Here is a 16,072-nt window from a genome sequence, read left to right as displayed (position 1 = left end):
ACACGCCCTCCCCTCACCCCCCAAACACACACACACACACACATTTCAATCCCAGGCTGTTTTAAGGGTCAACTGTAATACATTATAAAGACTACTACCCTGGAAAAGTGCTTGCAATACAAAAGAGCAGTATGGAAAAAAGAAAAAAAGACCAAGATGCAAATTTTAGGAAAAAAAGAACATTAAAATTTTTAGTAGTTTTAACAATACACATTTTCAAAAACTCAAAAGGAGCACACTGAAGCAATCACCCCCCAACCCCCAACTTCCATTTAATGAAAATCACTTACCAGAAACTGGTGCTAATGCCCTAACCATTCCTCATTATCACAACAATCTACGGGAAGAGTTGTTAACTCTTTTACTGGTTTTACTGAAGATACCATTTAGGCTTAAGACAAGTGAACTGCTCCTCTAGGCTGCCTAGCTCTTCACTGCAAACTCCGACCCTCGGGCTCAGTTCCAAACGACTGCGGGCGCTCAGAGGAGGCACCGCCGTCTCCCAGGTAACCAAGCTCGTCCCGCCCCGGGCAGCTCCTCCACTTCCGCTCCTGCGCAGTGGCGCTCTAGAGGGCCGCACAGACTGGAGGTCATGGCTGCTTCCCGTTTACCCCCGGCGACGCTAACGCTAAAGCAGGTACCAGCTGTTCCTTCTGGCCTGCCTGGGCAGCTTTCCGGGGACCAGCCTCAACTCTCCACGTCTCCCGCCACCAACATACGAGGTGCAGGGCCAGTCCCTGCACTCAGACCAGGGGCGTGCGCCCTCTGTGATGGGCCTGGGTCTGGGGACTGGCTTCCCCCTGCTGCTGGAATGTGGGTTGTGGGGGTAGGAAAGTGGGGTGGGGTGAGGTGGACTTTTTGTCACTAACTACTGAGGCCGACCAGGATCCTGAGTTGGAGTCCTGATGCCTCAGCTGGCTGATGGCCACAGTGGAGATTGCTCTGCCTGTTACACTGAGCGACAGCAGCAGGAGAAAGTGAGATTTTAACAATTCCAAAGGGTTTTAACAACTGCGTTCATTTAGAAAGAGTGCTATTACCTTAGAAAGAGTGCTATTACCGTGATTACAGCTTCAAGGGGACTGACAGCTCTCTTCCTATCCAGTAGTCACGTCTTGATTTTAAGGATTATTAGAGTTGATGAAAGAATCAGTAAACAGCCCAAATAAACGAATTGCCTTTTTTTCTTACAGGAAGAAAAAAAAGTTTTTCTTTACCCTTTTCAAAATTGAGAGCTAAAGAGAAGTCATCTGGTTACAAATTTGTTTGCTAAGGAGCCACAGCTATGTCAAGTGTAGATTTAACTGCCATCTCTCCTCTCCTGCACAGTTCATGAGAAGGCAACAAGTTCTCCTCCTCTACAGAAGAATTCTGCAAGCAGTTAGACAAGTTCCAAATGATTCTGATCGGAAATATCTGAAGGACTGGGCAAGGGAAGAATTCAAAAGAAACAAAAGTGCCACTGAAGAGGTAAAAACAAGGTCACGGTGAGGACAAGCCTTGGCCATTTGTGCATTTTTTAAAAGTTTAGTAGTTATCTTGAAATATGTCATTGATATGGTATATCTGAATCATTGTTCTTAATGTTACTGATTTTCCACTCAAAGGATACTTCAAATCTTACAACCTTTGCTGTACCTGCATTCTGCAGTAACATCACTTGTATTTTCTGTCATAGCATGTGTGCACGCGCACATACATCAATCATTGCAGCAGGAGTTTGGGAAAGAGTAGAGTATATATAAACCAGACATTTTGTACCCCTGTTGTCAGCTTTGGATTTTCCTAATATACAGCAGTTCTAATTCTTAATATCGGTTCCTGACTTAAATAAAAGAGTAGAGCTGTACCTTGCTTAACCAGGTGAAACAGTGACCATCTTTCACTTTTCTTCTACAGGATACAATCCGGATGATGATTACTCAAGGCAATATGCAGCTCAAGGAGTTAGAAAAAACACTTGCTTTAGCAAAATCCTAACTATAACATTATTCTGAAAGGTTTCCAGAGTTTGTATATGTTTTGTCTGGCTCAGGCTCCACAATGCCTGTTCAAAGCCACATCATTTGTATGTATAGTGCTTGGACAAAACATCAGAACATGGAGTGTGTCATGTCAAAGAGAGCAATGAAAAGCCCATCAGAACAATTGTCTTAACACTGAGAATATACCGTGTATTTTGAAAATGTTACTGGCTCTCTCAGCAGTTTTTGTAAGAAGCAAAGACCTGCACAACAGATGGACAACTGGCACATAAAAAGATGCTCTCCACCATTAACTGTCAGGGAAATGCAAATAAAACCACAGCGAAAGATACCACTTCATCTCCACAAGAATGGCTAGAATTAAAAAGTGAAATAATAACAAATGTTGGTGAAACTGTAGAAATATTGTGACTCTTATATATTACTGGTGGGAATATAAAATGGTACAAGCCACTTTGGAAAAAAATAGTTGCTCAGAAGTTAAAAAATATTACCATGTGACTCAAAAATTCTAGGTTTATAACCAAGAGAACTAAAAACATGTCTACCAAGAACTTGTACACAAATGTTTATAGTAGCATTATTCATAATAGCCCCCAAATCGAAACTATCCAAATTCCCATCAGCTGATAAATGAATAAAATGAAATATTTCTATAATACAATTTATCAATAAAAAAATGAAGTACCGATACTTGTTAAAACCTGGATAAATGTTAAGAATATCATTAAGTAGGGCCTCCCCGGTGGTGCAGCAGTTGAGCACTGGGTTGCGAAGCTGCCCGCGGCCTCTGTGGCGCCGGTTCTATCCCTGGCTGCTCCCCGGCCACCGGAGGGGGGGTCCCACATGGCGCGCAGACCTCTCCTGCCGCCCGCTGCTCCCCTCAGCAGTGTACTTCGGTCCCTCTGCCTGCTCTGCACCCAGCTCTGGCTCTGGTGAATTCTCTCACCCTCCCGCGCTTCTGACTGTACCCAGTGCATGTATAAACAAAACAAACAAACAAAATAAATAAAACATGCCTCTAGAAAAATTAAAGAAAAAAAAAACTACAAAAAAAAAGAATATCATTAAAAGGGGCCAGTCACAAAATATGACATGTATGATTCTATTTCTATGAAATGTCCAGAATAGGCAGAAAGATCAACAGATGCCTTGGTTCTGGATAGCACTAAGAGTAACTGCTGATGGCATGATAGTCTTTGTGGAGTGATGAGAATATTCTAAATTTAGCTTGTGGTGTCAGTTAATTCTGTGAATATACTAAAGTATGTAGAGTTGTACATTTTTACATGTGCAGTAAAGCTGGATTTTTCCTGGTTTTTAAGAATTGAGATATGAAAGATAACATGTAAATCAATAAAGCTGTTTTTATAAACAGTATGAGATATTGGACTGGAGGTATATTGACCTCAGTAGACACTCTGAAACTTACTTGAAAAATCCTTCTGCATTATCCCTCGGGGTTGTCGAAGTATATTCTTCAGATGTGTCATGAACTGGTAGAGAGAGGCCTCTTGAAAAGGTTGCCGTTGAGAATCTAGATCTTTGTCAGAAAGAGGAGAATGAGAAGCTTAATGAACACACAGAAGCACTTTACCAAAAAAGAGGGAAAACCTCAGACAACTTCTGGATGAGGCGAATACTATTACCTTAACATCCGCGTGAAAGAAGTAAAATCTTTAGGGAAGATCCTTAGTGCATTGGGTTATCCTCCAGTGACAGGAAAAAAAAAAGAATTTGAAAAATATGTTGGAGACAGAAGTTGACTTTAGGACACTTTTTTTTTTAAAGATTTATTTATGTATACAAGCTGGGGTACAGGCCAGAGGTGGGGGGGGGTGAGAGGATTCACCAGAGACAGAGTGGGGAACAGAACAGGCAGATTGACTGAAGTGCACTGCTGAGGGGAGCAGCGGGAGAGACAGGAGAAGTCTGCCTCGCCATGTGGGAATCTCCCTGGCTGGCTGGGGATCAAACTCGTGCTGCTACAGAGTCTGCGGATTGCTTCATAGTGCAGTGTTAGCCCCTTGCGCCACCAGGGAGGCCCTAGGACACTTAAAAGAGACCAAATTTATAACAATATAGTTAAAACTTGGGAAAAGGCTGGAATTGGCTGCCCTCTGCTCATCTATAGATCCAAAAAGTGAATCCAAGAATCTGACCAGCACCAGAAAGACAAAAAAGAAAATATCTAGTACTAGATGTGTTAGAAGCATAAACTGATGGCAGTGTATGTCAGTGACCTGCACTGTCAGGTTCCTCCCCTTCCACAGCCTCCCGGCCCACAAGACAAAGTAATTCTGAATACTCTTCTGCAGGGTAATCTAAGTCAAGATGTTTGCCTAAGCCAACTTCCAGATTTTTATACAGAATGTATGTCAGTCAACTTGTTGCAAAGCCCGTAATGAACAGAAGCAGCATTTGTGAACAATTTCTGAATAGACACTTGTTTTTTTAAAATATTTATTCATTGCATACAAGAACTGGGGTACAGGCCAGAGGTGTCGGGGGTGAGAGGATTCACCAGAGACAGAGCGGGGAGCAGAACAAGCAGACTGACTGAAATACACCACTGAGGGGAGCAGTGGGCGAGGCAGGAGAGGTCTGCCACGCCATGTGGGTATCTCTCTGGCCGGCTGGTATTGAACCCATGCTGCAGAGGCTGCAGACAGCTCCACAGCACTGAGCTCAACCACCTGCGCCACCAGGGAGGCCCTGAACAGACACTTTGGAAATGTTTGTTCTTTATTCTTTTTGTGTGGCATAACTGATATACATAAATATAGGCTGTCTCTAGCAAATCTAAACTCTTGAAGCTAAAAGTCATCCTTTTATGATGTGTACAAGACAGTGAATTGGTGATGTTCCTCCAATTCACTGACTTTAAAGCATTTAAAGAGAAAGACTTTAGAGCATTTGGATTTGTAAGATGAAAATACTAGACACCCAAGGAAAGCTAGCTTAGTTTGCTGTTTTCACTTTGTTTCTTAAAGTGGGTAAAATATTGTAGTTTGAATTCTTTCCAGAGGGTAAGATTGTTATAATGGAAATGAAATCATAAACTTTATGCTTTCAAGAACAGTTTAATATGTTCACTTAATGTTTTATCCCCTCTGAATTACAGGCCAAGCCTGTTGTTTTTTTTTTTCCCCCCAGCAGTTTCTTCTCAGATATGGAGACATGGGATTCACTAAAACATTGGCCAGAACAGAACTGCTGCTGAAGTATTTTATTCGTCTTCTATCAGTATTGTGAGTTAGACGAATTATCTTTCTGGATGTTCCCTATAAACTATACTTTTGTTTGAATGTTAAGGTTTTGTTTCTAAAGTTTAATTTCAAAATTTTTTTTAAATTTTTAAAAATTGAATTCAAAAATATTTCTAGTGTATGAAAGTGGCAAGACTATTATTTAACATAGCAACTGCACCTATACTATCTATGCCTTTTAAGTGGGCCATCAGGCTGGAGGTTTTAAATTCCTGCAACAGCCATTGATGTGGATAAATCTGCAGAGACAGAAGACTTTAATATTTGAGGCAAGCAAAACATTTCCTGGTATTTACATTACTATATTCATACCGGTAAGACACTCAGGAGAAGCTGAAAAGCAGAGACCCATACTTACCTAAATGAGGTTTTTATAAATAAGGAAAATGTTAGTGTTAAAAAAAAAAAAAAACCCAGAAGGGCAGCTCACATCTACCTTGAGAAAGATTACAATAAGTTGCAACAGGATCAAAAGCAAATTATCGCTGTGTCAAATTGGAAATCATAACAGACTGTTTTTCTCCTCGGCATTTGAGAAATTACATAAGGATTAAATTAAAGATTAAGTCCTTTCTGCCCATTCTATTTTGTACTAAAAAATAAGGTGCTTTTCTGTTCTATATCTTGCTTGTGTGGCTGATAGATTTAAAACTGAATATATATGCTCATATACATTCCTTTTTTCCTATTGATAACAGGTATTCTAAAATTTTTTAGATAGTTTTTTAAAAAATTTTGCCTTTTAAAAATTAATTTTGTCTTTTAAGTCCTGACTGATTCTTATAAGAAGAAATGTATTTAGCTTTTAGGAACAATTAGTCAAAAAATGTCTTATCTGAATACAGTTATAAGTGGTGTTTTGTCCTTCTTTGTTCCATATTTTTGAAAAGATCAACAATTTAAACATTTAAACTTGCATTGAGAAATCTCCCCATGTTACAGCAGACTTAAAACATTTTTTCATGCATCGAACTTGATATCTACTTTAAAACAGATGTATTTACTGTAAATGACATTTTTATAGAAATAGGGTGAAATGTAGCTGGATGAAGGCACTCTTTCAAGAACCACAAGATTTGGCCAGCCACACAAATGAAAACATAAGCTACACAAATTATTCACAATTTCATTTTTAAATAAGGGACGTCATACCCATTGTGTTGAGAACCATTTAATGCTTGGAGAACCATTTAATCCTACAAATTGTAGGTAGTAAAACTATTAAATAGAAGACCACATACCTCTCAAGGATCAACACTTGACTGAAAAGAAAGGGTAAGTATGAAAACATAACTTCCTTTATTTTGGGGTCCCAAACCAAAAGTAAGATAAGCACTAGTATTCGATTCTATCATAGCTACTGAGCATGCTCAATGCAATAATACATGGACAATATAAAAAAAAAAAAAAAACACTGCACATTGTTCAACCTTTCTGTGTCACATCATTTCCCCCAAAGCTATTAAAAGCTCCAGCTTCATTTTCAAACATTACCTACATGATGGGCTAGCAATAAGTTCTACATCTTTGGAAAAGTATTGATCATTTTAACCAATAACACAAGACAAAATCAAGGGAAAATACACACTGGGCCTGTCACTGAGTTTTTGACAAATTTTTGTTGAACAAAACCAAATATGGTCATTGAAAATGAAAAACTGCATTGGCCTTGAGTTGCTGCCATGTCTTTGGGTTAGGAGGATGATGGGCTCTGTGCTATTTCCTTGCCTCTACTGATTTTCCATCTTACCACAGAGACTAAAGCCATATAATCTGCCAGAATAGCTGCATCTGACTTCCTTGTCCATCCATGGGCTGTGATTTCCCTGTGATTTTGGTAAGAGTAACAGTTTACAATAAGCTGCCTGTTTCTGATGGGTAGCAGTTAGTCAAAATACTTCCCATCAAAGCACTCTGTGACCTTAATCAATTAAAATTTAATTGGTTTTCAGCATTTCTCAACAAGGATACCCCTGGAGGTAACAGGAGATATTTGGTAAGTGAAAATAACTCCTTCTTGGAATACAATTTCCTGGACATCTCTGGGTTTCATCTCCCATGAGTATTAAGCAACTCTCAATATGTTATAAATTGACATATGTAGATTAGAAATGATTCTAAAAAAGGTTAGCGATGCCTTGTTGGGGCTAGACTTAGAAAACTGAAGGTGCCATCTAGCATTATAATTCTATGATTCTGAATTAAGAACAAATAGGGAAATGAAAAGAAGAAGATACTGCTACATTTAACAACTGAATGAGTCTCTGGGGAGGAACCATCTACCTAAATAGTAACTGAGAAAGATGAGAAATTACAAAAGTGAAAATAAACTTGAGAGAAGATCAAATTAATCCCTTATTTAGGTTTATAATGGTGACAAAGATCTATACCTCTGTTCATCAGCCATACCTGTATCTGTAGATTGCCATTACAAAAACCAAAGGGACTAAAAGCATACATATTTTGTTTTTCTGAGTGTTCCCATGTCAAGAGGTCATTTTCTCTTTGGCTCAATGAGCAACATTTTATACAAAATTTAGGTAATAGTACACAGTTTTATGTGTATAGCAGTTTGTATGCATACCTGGAATTTTGAGGATAAACACAGTCCCACGTTCCAAGGGGCAGGAACCTGGAAGATAATTAGATCCAAAGTCTCAACAGCCCCATGTACTGCCACAACTTTACATGCGCCACAGAGCAAAGTCCTTAGGGCGCCATGAAGCTAGGGGCCAGCAGGGTCTAGACCAAGTCACTGGCTTACTCACCTGACAGTCACTGCAAAGCAGGGGGAAGCCTTTGAGGTTCTTCACTGACAAAATTTCAATTCAAAATGAAATACTTTCAAGAACTATTCATTTCTTTATAAGATACAGACAAATAAGCTCAAATTCAGATAGGTACTCTTAAGATAACTAGGTTTGATTATAAATAGGTTGTAGAAGTTTCAGGTAATTATATGAATGTTTTCCCCACTAATCTAATTTACAAATCTCTACAATTCATCATTTGTAGTATTTCTGCCTTTTGGCTAAAAATACAGAAACAATGATCAAATGATTAGAACTTCCTCACTTGAGTTCATGACAAGCAAGCAGTCCCAATGTCGTCAGGCAGCTACTCATATTTAACTATGCTGATTTTTCAAAAACATTTTTAACATACACTCAATCATGTGATGTGAAAATCTTTCTCCTCAAAATTTGGTAAGTTTTCACCTGAAAAATGTCAGCATTTTGAGAATTATGAATTTTCGAGCAAGGGTTTAGTGCAACTCAGCAGCAGCTCTCAGAGGCCACTCCTGTCTAGGCACAGCAGGTTGTGTTTATGTGAATGACTACTTAATTTGCATTCACAAGGGATTAATGTTTGTCTTGCTTTTGATATATATTATTTCAAACATCCTGAATTTTAGGGTTTAGGTTTACACATTAGTTTCTTGGCATGGCTCGCTTAATCTGAGCTTTTGAACTTCAGATGAACCCCAACTGAGGTTCTGAGCTTGCAATGAAATCGGAAACTAAGCAAGCTTCCCGTTTTTCACTTTAATTGTTGAAGTCTTCATAACTTCAGGGCATAGGAAGCATGTGCCTGGCATATTTTAGAAGTTAGTAATTTTTTAAAGGCAAGTTGGCTACGTGCACAGTAATGGACACTTTGGGCACAGTATTCTGCAGTTGCAAAACCAGAAATCCTAACATTTCTTTCTTGTGCCACTTCCCAGGCCTTAATTCTCCTTCTGCACTTTAGTCCTTAGTTTAGCAAGTTCCTCTTCTAAACTCTTAATATGTTCCTTCAACGTGGCCTTGTCTTGCTGGGCTTTCTGACTTGCTTGGCTTCGCGCTTCTTCAATCTTCCTTTCATACCACTTTTCCATCTGGGTAGAAACAGCCTCAAAAAAATACTGGGTAAGCTCCAGAGCTTGGGAGGTGTTTCGAGCGTGAGGGGCGGGCTGCTCACTGCCTGCTGCTGGTGGTGGCTGCCCACAGGTGGATGCCTGGTGCTGGCCTCGATGCCTTATTTGCCCACTTTTCCCAGACTTCTTGGTTTGGGTGCCTCTGTCGACACAGGGTCCAGCCTGCGGATCAAATCTGGCTGCCTCCTTAGAAGGCAGCAAGGCAGTCTGAACCTTGACATTCCTCAGTCGGGAGCCTGTACACTCCGAGGAAGATAGCTCCTGCTGGAGCCTGTGGGTCGCAGTGGAGCTGAGGGCCTTTTCCTTGGGCCTAACCACCTGAGGGGAACTGTCAGAAGCTGCTACAGGATCTGCAGTCACCACTGATTGATCCACACCTGGTTTCAAAAGGAAAGCAAAAGTCAGAGCAAATCCCACTCCCCTAGTCATGTGACCGTGTCGGCATTGAGAGTCCTGGGAATCCTGACTCAGCAGCATTTCCAGCTACCTCTGAGCACATGCAACTCTTCCCCACCCTTCCCTTCCACTTCTCTAGTATCTTGTTTTTCAGCCACACTGTTGGGATCTAAGCCAAAAAAGTTGTTGGGGGCCTCCCTGGTGGCACATGGGGTTAAGACGCAACCTATGAAGCTATCCGCAGCCTCTGCAGCACAAGTTCGATCCCCAGCCAGGGAGCAACCCACATGGCGCAGCAGACCTCTCCTGTCTCGTCTGCTGCTCCCCTCAGCAGTGTATTTCAGTCGATCCACCTGTTCTGTTCCCCACTTTGTCTCTGGTGAATCCTCTCACCAACCCCCCCCCCAACTCCTCTGGCCTGTACCCCAGTTCCTGTATGCATAAATAAATCTTTAAAGAAAATCCTCCTGAAAAAAAAGTTGTTGACCTTTCCTCTAACCTATCTTGACCTACCCCAGAAGGTTCTATGTACTATTTGCTGAGGATGACATGACTCACCATGTGTCTCAAGACAGAATTGGGTGTTAATGAGAATGAAAATCCCCATTCTCTGATTTCTGAGCCCCAGCGTAGCAGTTCTTGACTCAAGCTCCAATTAGGATAGGTGGTCCTATTTAGCAAATCCAGAGTCCCATAAAAAGTTCCATAACAAGTTCTGACATGAAAATATTGCCCAGGATTTTCCACAATGTTATGGGCACAAAGAAGAGAAAAAACACAGCTCCCTAAACGGCTTGTGACAACATATTATCCTCCATTGAGGCCCAATTACCAAGCTCTGTCTTCAAAATCATCAAGTGTAACAACTGTGGCTAATGCAAAGATACTTTACTCAAACTATGGCTCACCTAACACCCGGGGCAGCTTCACCCTATGAACTGCTGCTTAATGAGGTTTTACACAGTTGGCCAGAGGTACGAGGCTGATCAAAGAAGAGAGGAGAAAGCAGCACGGGCGCCGTGCGGAGACGACAGGCATCCGTTCTTCACTCCTCCACCCGGTCCTTGGGGTCAACTCTGCGTGACCAGCATACCGGAAGCACTGCTATCACCGGTCAACAATTCCTTTATTCCTTTATTTAAATATTTTTATACTTAAATAGGAGGGCTTTATTACTGTTTATTACTGTATAGGAAGTAAATCTACAGTAATCAGCAAAATATGGTCCTTGTCCCAACAGGCAAACACTCCACAACCCCATCCTCTGGACTGCCTTAGGATACAGGTGAGAATGAGATCCCGGGGACTCACTGAATCCTGGGGCACATTAGGGATGATTAGGCAGCCTCAAGGACAGTGCAGGGACTTCAGGAGAGTTAAGGAGGGCTCCAAAGATAAGGGCAACAAATTCCAAAGGGGAAGAATCAAACACCCCAGGACTTATGACATTAGGGACTTACTTTATGACCTTAGGGTCAACAAGACATTCCAAATAGAGGGCAATGAAGAAAGAAAGATAAGGGCTGGGACACAGAGACTTAGTTCTGGGCACAGAGACATTTAGGCGGTGAGTGAGACCACCGAGAACCCACCAGTCACAAAGAGACTGGTGGAGCTTTAGAATAATGAGGGAAAGAAGGTGTATGTTCCCTGAGACACTACTCCACTTGGGCTCCTTGCCCCTCCCTGGCCTGGTTTCATGGCCTGGGAGTCCCACTTTATTTCTGCTCTTTTTCTCCTCAATAAACTTTTTCTTTCTCTAGACAAACTTGCCTCTTCTCGCTTGCTTGCCTGAGCGTCTGCGAAGTCCCTGCTGCGGCTTCGTGAGACACCAGCCCGTGTGGTCTAGTGGCTGGGACTCAGCGCTGCCCCTGCAGCCTGGGATCCATCCCTGGCTGGGAGACTAGGCTTGAACACCTACAATTCCGGTATCATCACCACCTTTGGAATGCCTCTCTACACGAGTTACCTGTGGAGGACTCGCAAGTGGATGGTGTAGATTTAGCCCTAGAGGTTCTAGACTCTCCAGAAAGCTTCAGTTCCAGATTCTGAATCTTCAACAGGCACCAGGTCTTCAATTCATCTACCAAAGTCATCTAAAAAAAAAAACAAACAAAAAAAACCCCACAAGTTACTAGACAAATTAATCAGGTAAACGTCAAGCATGGTTTTTAAAACATCAAGAATGGACTTCCCAGCTATGATAGTTGAGGATATGGTCTTGACGAATCCACTTGTGGATTACCCATCCTCCCTCCTCCTCCACAGACTAGGATTCACCTAGCACCCAGGCCGAGAGCTATCCATACTCTTCATAAAGCAACTTATAGGCATTTTAAACTCACACAGAGCATCCCAAGTCTACCCAACCAACCATTTCTGGCTACTTAGGAGCATGAATTCTCTCTCACACACCCAATATTCACTTCATGTTTACTGTCCTGGGTAGACCATAAACTCCCTGGGGACAGGGAGTCTTGTTCAAAGACAGTAATGGCCCAGCATATCTACAACACAATGGATTCAGGGCAGAGATGACATCTTCTGCTGCATGTTCTATAAACTGATCTACCCATTCATTGCCAGTGTGTTCAAGAACAATAGGAACCAAACTAGAAGTTCTTTTTTTTTATAAAATGACATGCTATGTCATCCAAGTGCTTTCAGGGGACCTCAGTCTCTGGGTTTTCACTTAGAGGTCTGATCCTTAACTCAGAGGTGGTAAATCACAAGGATTAAGAGATTGTGGTTTTCACCTGTCGTTTGTCTCCCTGGTGCTTCTCTGTGTCTGCGTGCTGCTGCAGGCGGTTCAGGCACTCGGTCCTCTCTGCAGAGAGTCGCTCAACCATCAGCTTGTCCAGAACCCGCATCTAGGTGCAAAGACCAAGTGGCTGAGATGATCTAAGGATGGACCCTAATCTCTCAACTCCTGAGGCAGATTCGGGGGAACAAAGCAGGATCCAGAGAAGATCACAGCCAAATCTCAGCTCTCTTTCTGTTTGCATGGAACTATCAGAATTCCAGGGCATGTTTCTATGTAGGGTAATGTTTCTTTTTTTCATTTCACATATCCTAAGGAGTTTAAGAGATTATACATACACAACACACACACAACTTCAGCCAATGGAGATTTTTTTTTTTTAAGTTTTATTTATTTATATATAGAAGAACTGGGGTACAGGACAGAGATGTGGGAGGTGAGAGGATTCACCAGAGACAGAATGGGGAACAGACCAGGCAGACTGACTGACTGAAATACACTTCTGAGGGGAGCAGTGGGTGAATCAGGAGAGGTCTGCTGCACTATGTGGGTAGCTCCCTGGCCGGGGGATCCAACTTGCACCGCAGAGGCTGTGGACAGCTTCACAGTGCTGCGCTCAACCCCCTGAACCACCAGGGGGACCCCCAATGGAGATCTTGTAAGTAAAAAGAAAATGTGTGTGTGTGTGTGTGTGTGTGTGTATCTACCTATCTATCTATGTATTACCATTATTTCTAAGATTATAAAAAGGAAAAACTATTTCTAAAAGTATGGAGCTATTTCCTCATCTGTTAATTTTTGAATACCTTGAAAGCAGTTCAATACTCAGGGCTTTTATCTTAGGTCTCCTAATGAAACAAATCCTCTTGATGCTTCAATAAGGGTGCTCAAAGCCAGTCATGAAGAAGGGTGAAGGAGGAGTTCAAGTTAATGCTTCAGGGAACCAACAGCAGTCACCTGCAAATGACATGCCCTTGGTTTCCTCCCTTCAACTGGCATTTCCCTCAAGGCCCTAATGCCCATCAGTCTTAGAAAAGGTTGAGAAAATGGAACTGCTGTTAGTAGTATCCAGCCATGACAGGTCACTGGTAAGTTCCCCTCCTGTCAGATACACACGATGTTCTGCATTCAGATGCTCAAACTCTTTTTTTTCTAAAGCAGTATCATTTTTGAAGACATCGTGGGCACCTTATACTTTGTTTCTTCAGCCCTCATGTTGTTCTGTGAACAGCTCTCCTTCTGTTTTCTGGGATTGGCCTGCTTACCCAACTCCTCATTCTCTACACAGGCGACTATGCCAGGAGCAGTCATGTTTGTACATGTTTTTATCCTGGGATAAGGTTGATTGGTTCAGGTCTGAGCACCTGACTCATGCTGGGCCAAAGTCCTTTCCTTATAATTTGGAATTTGGATTACGAGTCTACATCTCAGTATGTCACCCTCCTTGAATCAAAGAGCGTTTCTTGAGACATCCCAGCGTACATCCGATACATTCTTTGCTGGGCGTAGGCTCTCGGAAGTGGATTTTTATTCACAAAACAGTCTCCTGGCTCTAAGGAATGATTTTTCAATGGACTTTCATAAAATGTAAATAGCGGAAAAAAACCTTAAAAATGTTCTACCTCCCCAATAAACAAGGAAATAAAAAGCAAACAATTAAGTATCTTTCAATTGGCAAAAACAAAGTGATAACAGTAAATAATGGCAAAGTTTTGAAGCCAGAACTTCAGGCACTTCTGATATATTAGATTGGTATAATCTTTCTATTTAGTAGTTTGCCAATTATTATGGAGTCTTAAATATTCTCAACTTTGATCAAATTATCTTAATTCTGAGCAAATAACCTGAGGACATTCAAAAGAATACATGTATTTGTCATGTCATTATTTATAGCTATAAGCAACTTTGAAGTCTGACAGAAACGGTTAAATTATGTTGTGTTAACATAAAGTCAAGGTCATGAGAAAATGCTCATGATAAAAAAAAGCATACAAAGCAGAAAGCGAAGTTAAACATATACCTCCATAGAAGGTATAATCTGTCATCGTTAAAAAGCATAATGTAGCTTGGCAGGTCTAAGACATGACAAAATGAAAATGCTGCAAAAAAAGCACAGCATAGCTGATAATTAAACAATGAAAGGTAGGGCTCTCTGGGGAGTTGTCACCAGGATACATACTTCTATAATGTGTTAAGTTTTTTTTTAAGATTTATTTATTTATGTACACAAGAACGGGAGTACAGGCTAGAGGTATGGAGGGGGTGAGAGGATTCACCAGAGACAGAGCAGGGAACAGAACAGGCAGACTGACGAAGTACACTGCTAAGGGGAGCAGCGGCGGCAGGAGAGGTCTGCGTGCCATGTGGGACCCTCGCCCGGCAGCCAGGGATCGAACTGGCGCTGCGGAGGCTGCGGGCAGCTTCGCAACCCAGTGCTCAACCGCCAGGCCACCAGGGAGGCCCTCACCTGGAAGTCTTGCTAAAAGCAAAGCATGCTAGATACCCCCAGCCCAGTTTTACTCACAAATTAAATTCGGTAGATCTGGAATGAGATCCAAGAATCTGCTTTTTCCACACAAGTGCCCAGATGCTGCTTAGGCTGCTGGCCCAGAGATGACACTCTGAGAACCACTGCTCTAGACCTAACTTTCAGTTTACAGAACTACGGGAACCACTAGAGAACAAGTTAAACTACCAGGCAAATCCAGAGTATAAAGCATGCTTTATAACAACTGGCCTGGACTCTTTAAAAAGTTAATACCACGAAAGAAAAAAATAGCTAGACGAATCAGGAACTATTCTAGATTAAAAGAGACCACAGAGTCAAAACACAAAACACAATACAAATGCACAAAAGATTTGCTGGATCCTGGGCTGGAATTTAAAACCAAAATCAGCAATTAAAACATGTGGGCAGTGAAATCAGCACAATGGCAGCATAAAGCATTTACCTTATGTTTCCCTTTTAAAATCCAACTACTTAATCAACTATAGAGCAGCAGGGGTTTGGCTGAGCAACACTCTAGGATATCAGCGATCCACACAACTATGCACCTGAAGGCGGGTAAATCCACGCTCAAGGACATGATAGACCCGGGGGAGAGTACTGAGCAGCCAGACTGCCCCAAGCCTCTAGGGAAAGGAGACAGCGTAGAGGCCCATGATCTTTGCCCAAGGGAACTCCAGAGCAGCAGATCAGCACCTGGGCCATGAGCTCAGGAAGGAGGGCAACACGAAGTGCTAGGAACTTCAGCATTCCCTTGCTCCCTCCTGTTGAGCTGCCCTGAAGTCTAAGTCCCAGGAAGTTCTCACAACTGAATTGTGGGCCAGGAACCAGGGAGGAGGAAAAGCAGTGAGGTGGCCCAGGCAAGTGAAGCCCTGCTCTCCCCCATTGCAGCAACTAGATTTCTCCACAGCCACACCCCCTCCATACCACCAACACAGTGACAGTGTCAGAGTGCTGTTACGCCTGCTCCCCCAGCCTGCAACTGGTGATACTACGCACACAGGTAACCACAGACTATAGCCATAAGCAGAGCCACAACTAGAGCCACAGCACCACCTACTGGGGAAAAAGGCACCTTTTCCAAAGATGCTGAATCAGAATTCAGAGAGGTGAGCCTGACAAAAACAGACATGGTCGTATAAACAGCAAATACGCAGACAGGAATATATATTGTCAACCAACACAAAACTTCTAGATATCACATGAAAAAGAGAATCATAATTCTTCCAGAAACCAAAC

At 42.0% G+C, this 16,072-nt stretch overlaps 2 protein-coding genes across 5 annotated transcripts in view; one reads left to right on the top strand and one right to left on the bottom strand.

Moving 5' to 3' along the window:
- Window positions 1-543: 543 nt before the first annotated feature.
- LYRM2 (LYR motif containing 2) lies at window positions 544-5,950 on the top strand. The gene is made up of 3 exons (XM_037520108.2): window positions 544-637; window positions 1,330-1,470; window positions 1,900-5,950. The coding sequence occupies exons 1-3, from the start codon at window positions 593-595 to the stop codon at window positions 1,978-1,980; spliced, it is 267 nt and encodes an 88-aa protein (XP_037376005.1). The 5' UTR covers window positions 544-592; the 3' UTR covers window positions 1,981-5,950.
- A 2,551-nt stretch (window positions 5,951-8,501) lies between these two features.
- Window positions 8,502-16,072, bottom strand: part of ANKRD6 (ankyrin repeat domain 6) — a 152,537-nt gene continuing 144,966 nt past the window's right edge. For all 4 annotated transcript variants that reach the window (XM_037520105.2, XM_037520106.2, XM_054699031.1 and 1 more), the window contains 3 exons: window positions 12,323-12,436; window positions 11,536-11,662; window positions 8,502-9,547 (listed from right to left, as the gene is read on the bottom strand). In XM_037520105.2, the coding sequence (XP_037376002.1) occupies window positions 8,982-9,547; window positions 11,536-11,662; window positions 12,323-12,436 (807 nt within the window). In that variant the 3' untranslated portion in view covers window positions 8,502-8,981. The remainder of the gene's footprint in view (window positions 9,548-11,535; window positions 11,663-12,322; window positions 12,437-16,072) is intronic.

This window comes from Talpa occidentalis, unplaced genomic scaffold (genome assembly GCF_014898055.3).
Source record: "Talpa occidentalis isolate TD23 unplaced genomic scaffold, MPIMG_talOcc4v2.1 talOcc4.2, whole genome shotgun sequence".
NCBI classification, from domain to species: Eukaryota; Metazoa; Chordata; class Mammalia; order Eulipotyphla; family Talpidae; genus Talpa; species Talpa occidentalis.
The sequence above is the reverse complement of the archived record's forward strand: the minus strand, read 5'-3'. Positions and strand labels throughout refer to the sequence as shown.

Coding starts and splice junctions, on each gene's coding strand:
- LYRM2 (XM_037520108.2), top strand. CDS start 593: ATGGCTGCTTCCCGTTTACCCCCGGCGACGCTAACGCTAAAGCAG. Junction 638..1,329: donor CGACGCTAACGCTAAAGCAG/GTACCAGCTGTT, acceptor TCTCCTGCACAG/TTCATGAGAAGGCAACAAGT. Junction 1,471..1,899: donor ACAAAAGTGCCACTGAAGAG/GTAAAAACAAGG, acceptor TTTCTTCTACAG/GATACAATCCGGATGATGAT.